This window comes from Phoenix dactylifera, chromosome 11 (assembly GCF_009389715.1).
Source record: "Phoenix dactylifera cultivar Barhee BC4 chromosome 11, palm_55x_up_171113_PBpolish2nd_filt_p, whole genome shotgun sequence".
In the NCBI taxonomy this organism is placed as follows: Eukaryota; Viridiplantae; Streptophyta; class Magnoliopsida; order Arecales; family Arecaceae; genus Phoenix; species Phoenix dactylifera.
In genome coordinates this window covers 14,777,415-14,785,100 of record NC_052402.1, presented here as the reverse complement: position 1 = coordinate 14,785,100, position 7,686 = coordinate 14,777,415, and the positions used below count along the sequence as shown (strand labels likewise).

General features: G+C 41.1%; 1 protein-coding gene across 1 annotated transcript; it reads right to left on the bottom strand.

The window, feature by feature from the left end:
- Positions 1-1,170: 1,170 nt before the first annotated feature.
- On the bottom strand, positions 1,171-7,287 carry LOC103704857 (beta-glucuronosyltransferase GlcAT14A). Its single transcript, XM_008788332.4, has 4 exons — positions 6,559-7,287; positions 2,457-2,532; positions 2,243-2,358; positions 1,171-2,148 (listed from the first exon to the last, which is right to left on the bottom strand). The coding sequence occupies exons 1-4, from the start codon at positions 7,055-7,057 to the stop codon at positions 1,634-1,636; spliced, it is 1,206 nt and encodes a 401-aa protein (XP_008786554.1). The 5' UTR covers positions 7,058-7,287; the 3' UTR covers positions 1,171-1,633.
- Between the last annotated feature and the right edge of the window lie 399 nt (positions 7,288-7,686).

Sequence of the window (7,686 nt, the reverse complement as noted above, 5' to 3'; positions counted from 1 at the left end):
CCAGCGAAAGAATACAAAGTGCCAGCATCCTTGCATTACTTAGCTTCTTAGCAGAAGGATTCGCAAAACTGATACTTACCAGCTTCCGGTAGAGAAGATGGTATGCTAAAATTAGACTGGTTGGAGAGTATCCTACAAATCTTTTGAACATCTTCTGAGATTTGCCTGCTATCTGAAGTTGGAGTTTCCTTGGCGCATGCGGGCTCAACAAAAAATCGGGTTCTTTGACAGATTGTGAATGGATTTCTGAAAACCAATCCGAAAGCTCAATCCACGACATTCAAATTGACTGACATTGTGTTGATGCATTTGCCTGCCGATAGGAATCGAACTCTCATGAGATATTCCATCACGGAAGCTGTGAAAAGGATTGATAAAGCTAACCAGAAGACCAGGGCTGGTGAGCCAAGAAATGAACTTTGTGAATTTATCACAGGAAATAACATCATCTCTTTCTGTCTTTGTTAGTGGATGGAGATGAAACAGAAAAAAAAAAAAAAAAGAGGACATATTTCTATCCCAAGAGCGCACAATAAAATAACAGCATAAAATGGAACCATTCTACTCTTTTTAAGGAAATTCTGATCTTTTTTATGTCGATTCTGGAGATGAGCAGCAACAACAGGGATGATCCCACCGTAATTTCTCGGGGCAGTGAGAACTAGTGAAAGGGATTCTTCGATCAAAGGATGGGGCCTTTTCTGCCGTTTCCGAAGATGACCAATTAAACAGATCGGATAAAACCTAATTCAATGCCGGTAAGGTAAAGGCAAAGCTCATAAGGAGTTTCTTCGGTTCGAAATTTTTATCCATTCCTTGATTTCTGGGTCTATGAGGCTAAGCTCAGCCTGAGCAGCTGAAGTAACCAAACACCGAGCAAGATAGAGGATTACTTTTCCAACCTCGGGAATCTGAAACATCTTAATTTGTTCTATTGTCCTCTATACTTTGTAATTCATTTTTTCATGGGATCAAATGTGGTGTTTCACCACGAAACTACTCAATAGATTAATTCAACCTTTGAAAGGTTCATTGTGCATATCCTGGATACCCATGGGGAAACGAACTCGTTCAAAGGCATGCTTAGTAGGAGTCAGAAAAGAAGATGTTCAATTAAACATTGAACTCTGATATGCAGTCTGATCTTAAAGTGATTCTGATGTAAGGAAATGGAGGAACCTGCACAAACTATAATTTCACTTTAACCATCTGAAGAACATCAGAATCCATCTTGCCCCGGACGACATTTTGTTCTGAAACTATTACAATGAAAAATTTCAAACAGATCGGACCAATGTCTTAACAAAATGCTCAGAAGAGACGCACTCACCACAAAAGAAGAGGCTACGCACTATTCGCTCCAAGGGCTTGATGGCTTCTATAAGATGACAGCCAACAGCAGGTCAAGTAATCTACATGGAGAACTCTGAAGCTACACCTGCCTCAGAATCTAGAAAGAATTACATATCCCCTTCACCCCTGTATGCACTGTTACAGAAGTTACAAGAAACCCAACAAAATAATGGATGGAAAAATAAGTGCTGAAGGTTGCACTAGCTGAAGAGATATGCTGCCAATGATGCCATCATGATGCTCTATTCAATCTCCCCATGCATCTAGGATTTCAGAATCCTTACTTGCATGAGTTCAACTGTGACTTCCACTCGTCCACAAGCTTCTTCATCAACTCCGCAAACTTCTTTGCCCGTGGCCCAGGTTTCACAATGTTGACATTACTCCATTTAGAGCATGGGTCCATCCACGAACTCCCCTTGGCAGAGCACCAGGCCCCAGGGACAGCTTGATGGTGCAAACGGCCGAGTATCTTCTCATCAATCTTATCAAGAACAGGGTCATCCTTATGGAACTGCCTGGCAAAAGGCAATTCACTCACTGAGATCTCCTCAAAAGCAGTCATGTTGAGAAAGTGAGGCTGCATTCCTGGAGGAGAGTCCCACCGCATAAACCTCATGTCATTGTTCACCGTTGTGTTTTTGAACTGAGGGGAGTTGCATGCAACTGAATGAAAATAGCCTTCTTGGGATAATACTACATTCGTGAAATACATAAGCAGGGTTCGAGGCAGATTTTCCCAACCCAAAACACAATACTCCATAAAGGGTCGGCTAAGAATGACCCATGGGGAACCTGTTGAAGTCGAGTATGATAATTGACAAGTTCAGACGAAAGTTGAAGCAATTTAAAATTAATCAAATACGGTAAGTGAGTGGAGAAAAGGTGCCTGTAAAGAATGTGAAAGCATCTGGTGTTGGCCGCCCCTCTGAAGCAGAAAAAATTGTGGTCCTCCTTGCCAAGTAGATTCCTGAATCTACCACAATGGGCTGGACCCTGTGATACCTGCAACAGTGTAAGTTTGAAAATTTAGATCAGAGAGGAATTGTACTAATTTAATCTTAACGGTCATGCCAAAATGAAATTGAATAAGATGTGCCTACTCTTTCCATCCAAGATCACTGGTGTGCTCTATGAAGTTTAGATCCCTTGGAGCAGAAGAGAAGACATGGATTAAGTCTGCCACAAAGAGAGACAAACAACATCTTTTCTTAGGACAGCCTCCAATTATAGGCTTGGATTGTAGACAAAGCATGCAGGGATCATCTCTAGAACAAATGATGATAAATTCACATTTCAAACTATTAATTGGTATTTCTAGGTTAAAGTTAATGAGAGCATGAAGATGATACTAGGAAAAGTGATTTCTGCTCATGTTAACTGTACAAAGCACATAAACTTGTCCTAAAACTAGCCTTACCGACTGATGTTACTTTTTATGGCTTCCAACATCATTCGTCTCTCATGTAAACGTAAAGAAATGGGTGTTCTATTATGTATTTATGCATATGTTCTTCTGTGTATTATGCATGGCACTTGTGAGAGGTGTAATCCTTTTATTAATCACCTTCTTTCCTCTCGACTCATGATATTTAATAACTAACTGTTCATTCCACTTCACACATGATCCATCTTACTTACAAAAGCCTTTAACAGTCCCCTTGTACATTTAGCTCATTAAGGTGCACTGAAGCTGTTGATGATTTAGCTGTGCCACTTATATTGCATATTTAGGGCCATGCAAGCATATTATGAGTTGATCTGCCCAAAAAGGTGAAATCAAGCACATGCTAACAACCTAAGATCACATTGACACTCTGCTGATCATGGATGGTTGCGACAATCCAGCAATTCATTCTTCTCAGGTGCCATGTGTAAAAATCTTACTTTAACCAGATCATCCTGTCTCAACTTTCCATAGTATGCAACTTCATTTGAAGGGCCATCTTCCACCGTACTTCCAATTCAATGCTCTATTATGCAATTCTAAACCAAACCATAAGCATGCGAGAAATTGAAGGAGGCCTCAGAATCCACATGGAAGCAAGATAGCGGGGACCAAGTAAAAAGCTTCCAACCTCATTCAAAATCAGATTGTATAATAGAAGATGGACCATCAGGGCATTATCAAAATAGACAGAATGGCTAGGAAGTTGGGTAAGAATATGGTAGTGATGGATGCAGAGAAGATATTTTCAAAAGAATCCAGTTTTCCTTCCAATAACTAAATCATGAATAAAAAAGGGGGTAATTTCTTATTAGACTGTACAAAAAGATCACAAAATGCATTGATACACAAAATGACTTCAGAAGTTTAACCTAATTCTCAACTGTATGCAGAGGCTGGCCAGGTTCATTTCACTACCTTCCCAACAAAACCAGACTTCCACATAGCATGTCAGGAAGATCGGAACTTATTGTTACAGAAAGGTCACAAGTAAATTTTACTATAACTAAAATAAAAATCATTCAATTCCATAAACTTGGTGCTTCTTAAGAAGTAATCTGGAGAGGGGGGGTAAAACTTATGAAAAGGTAGCATGAGATCTGCAACATCCCTGATAATAATGTCAACATAAAACTGCCAAGCCAAAACTCGATGCTCTATATGAAGAGCTTAGAAGATATCACAAATCTTAATAATCACTACCATCAACCACAAAGCAACCACATCTAATTCATTTATTACTGGAAAAATAATTGCAAACTAGATGAAGTAGCCCACAGTATATAAAACATCCAGAAAATTTTCTTATATAAATAAATGAAAGGAATTGACAAGAATGTAAAAGCTTTGAACTTACAACATGTTGCAACTGCTCATGCTAGAAGCATCATCTTCCTTCAAAATCTTTTTTTTTTTTTCTTTTCAACAGTTCAGGATATGCATCAGGTGCATGAATAAATTTGCCTTGCCCGTCGAGTGCGGGGTAGAATTAGGATGTTTTTGTTTCCACTTAAGTACACCTATCTTCTAGGAACTTAAGCTCTGTGCAGATGATTGTTTTGCCATATTAACTTGAGTTCAACTAATTCTATTATTTGTTTTTGAAGTAGGTGCAGAGAAAAAGAGCATTGAGCATTAAAGTAAAGCATCGGTAACAATTATCAGTTACTTGTTGTATGCGGGAATGGGTGGGAGGAGATTAAAGCAACATTAATTACCAACTCACCATGTAGAGAACTTGATGTTGGAGTCACCCAGGCCGAAGTCAAGTTTGACATTTTTGCTGAACTGCAAACTGGATATCCCTACTTTGGGGTCACTTACATCAAAAAAATGCCCTGAACTGCACAATTTCAGATGAATTGCAGTTCAGACCCCTTAATGACTGAAACAAGCGCACCAAAATTGTTTTCTGCATAATCCAATATGACCAGGGCACGAATAACCTTCTCCTATATAACAAAGGGTGGTGTTTGATCCTTCAAACAAAACCAACCTTTGATGCACAACCATAATCAACCTCGAAGGATATGTATCCTTTTTGAGGAAAATATGATAGCTTCTTACAGGGTCCTGGTCTGGCTTGTGTCCTTGATGAACCTAGAAGAATGTCTTGGGATCACTTGTCAAGACGAAAGTGTAAGCAAGAGCATGCTTTTATCAAATTATTGAAAAAAGCTTACCAGCTTCTTGGTATCCTCATCTAATATATTGGGAGGGACTTCACAGTGAAATCTACTAAAAGCGTATAAATAGGATGGATATGCTTATAGTTCTACTGAAAGAAGAATGTCCTGCAATATGAGCTAGAAGTATGTCTAACTTTTATAAAATCATAAGAAAAGAAAATTATCAGCCTCTTGGTATCCTCATCTAGCTTTTCGGATGAACTTCAAGTGAACTCTGCTTTCATAGTTCCATGGATCTGAAGTCCAATTCTAACTCGTCAAAAAAAGCCACCAAAGCATGTTGTGATGATATTCAGAGTTCACTGAACTCCTCATGTAATGACAAGGCTTTCAAATTTAAGATGTGGGTCCCAATGATAGAAAATTAATCAGATGATAAGGCGTTAGCAAGGTGAGTGTTCTATTTGACAAGCTAATAAACCGGAGAAAGAAGTGCTACATCAAGGCTAATTCTGGTCTTAAGTAGTTATTACAAGATACTCACGAAATCAACTTTAAGAAAGAGGTTGACCTTCTTCTTTAAGAACTATAAAGGAGGTTAAGAGAAGAAAAGAAAGATAAGTTTTAGGAATGACATATAGAACTATGATGATTTCATTGGGAGGTGTAGAATGATGGTCATACAAGGATGCAGAGATAAGTATTTGATGGCAGGAGTTTGCGGGTTAAGATTCAAGAACATGGAGGGCATAATATAGTAACAGATCAAAGTAGAAGTTCATAAAAAGATGTATCATGCATTGCACTTTGTGCGAGCAATCTAATGAAATGATAGTAGGAGGAGCATGTGTAGATAATATCAATCAAACAACAGTACATACCTGAGTAACAGCTTAGTTGCTTTTCTATGAGAACAGTCTGAAATTCCCAGGAAACACAGAGTAGGCACATGATAATCTATAAAGTTCAATCGATTGAACAGAGGAAACAACAGTATTGATCTGAAACATACATTTGGAGAGATTAATCATGAGATATCTTTGTTTTTCATATCTAATCAATGTAATTGGCTAATTGCTTCATGTAACACTGATCACCTTGTACAATCATGGCATCACAAATTTAGATTCCTCAAGAGATATCCTAAAACATGAAGAACACTAGGAAGATCCATCAGATGATTTAAATGAGGATGGATGTGTTCGAGATGAATAATCAAATGTCAGTGGAAGTTTTACATCTTCATCATTGCATCAACCTGGCTTTCGTTATTATCATTTGGTCCAAATCACCAAAAAATAACAGATCAGTTACATGCGTTTTCTGCATTCAAGTGTAATAAACGAAAGCAAAAAAGCCATCTCTTCTAAACTCAGTTAAATCATCTCCCCTCAGCCACTCTCCACCACTCGAACTTAATAACTTCCAGCAAATTTTATTCTTTAAAGAACACAGACACCAATTTTCAACCGAAATCAATTCTTTCTTTTGAAAAGCCAATGCATACCCAGCCACTTTACTAAGTTCAGATAACTTCCAACAAAATTCGCTTATTTCCCTCCTTTAAAAACACCCAGCAGAGCTACCAATATTGCAAAGAAGTCATTTTTCTCAATCAAGATCACTTACCGTCCTGTGTCATCAAAGGATAATCCACGGCGCTGAGTGTCACGAACCAATCCCAGCCCCCATCCAACTTCAGCAGCACCGAGGCGGCATGGAGGGTCGCCGCGAGCTCCGACGACCCCATGTACGTCGTCGCGTCGGGCTTCCCGATCACATCCACATTCCCGAACGCCCGAATCGCCGGGATCGCCAGCCGGGCCTTCACAGCGAGCTCAGTCCGCTCCGATCCGGAGGCATCAGTAGAGAGATGGAGCAAGTACCGGTTCCTGGGGTGGTAGACGGCGAGCAGCAAACGGATGACCCGGTCGCGGTCGCCGCGGCCGCCGGAGATGTAGTAGGCGAAGGACGGCGGGTGTCCGGCGCCGCAGCGGACGTAGGTGAGGGCGGGGGGCCGGGAGAAGAGGACGGAGGAGGCGCTGAGACCGATGGCGGCGTAGAAGAAAACGAGGAGGGAGACGAAGGCCGCAGCGCACAGGGGGAAGATCCATCGCTCGGCCGCCATGAGATTCTCCCGGCATGGAATGCGATGAGCGCTAGGACGCACGCTGGAGCGAGGGTTTGCGCGCACTGCGACCGCCGGAGAACGGGGCTGCGGCCAGGGTTCTCCAAGATTTCGTGGCGGTCATTCTAGGGTTAGGGCTTTTAGGATCTTTTTTTAAAAGCTTCGGTCTCGTCGTGTTCTTCCTTGGCGTCGTCGTCGCCGGGAGGTGGGTGATCAGTGTCTGAGTTGGGTGCCCGTTTAATTCATTAGTTTAAAGCCATCGATTATTTTAATTTTCTCCAAACGGTGACGTGTGAGGTTTGCTCGCCGGCAGCGCGGTGTATATCCTATGCGAACGACTTTTAGAAATATTTTATACGGTGCGTTTCGGATGCTGCCAGGTGTAGAAAACTTTAGATCAGATCCGTCCGTTTCCGTGTTCTGGTGACGGCTAATGCGGATGCTGCGGAGATTTTTCTGCGGGAGTTCCGCATAGAGTCATGGGTAGTGGGTATCACTTCAAGGCTCCCTGTACGGATGTACGGTATGAGGTACAGATTATGGTGCTCACGTCATGGATTCGGTGGTTGATGATTAATCAAAGAGGATTTGACCATGAAGAGGCGTGATCTGGAGGCCAAGTGATAACA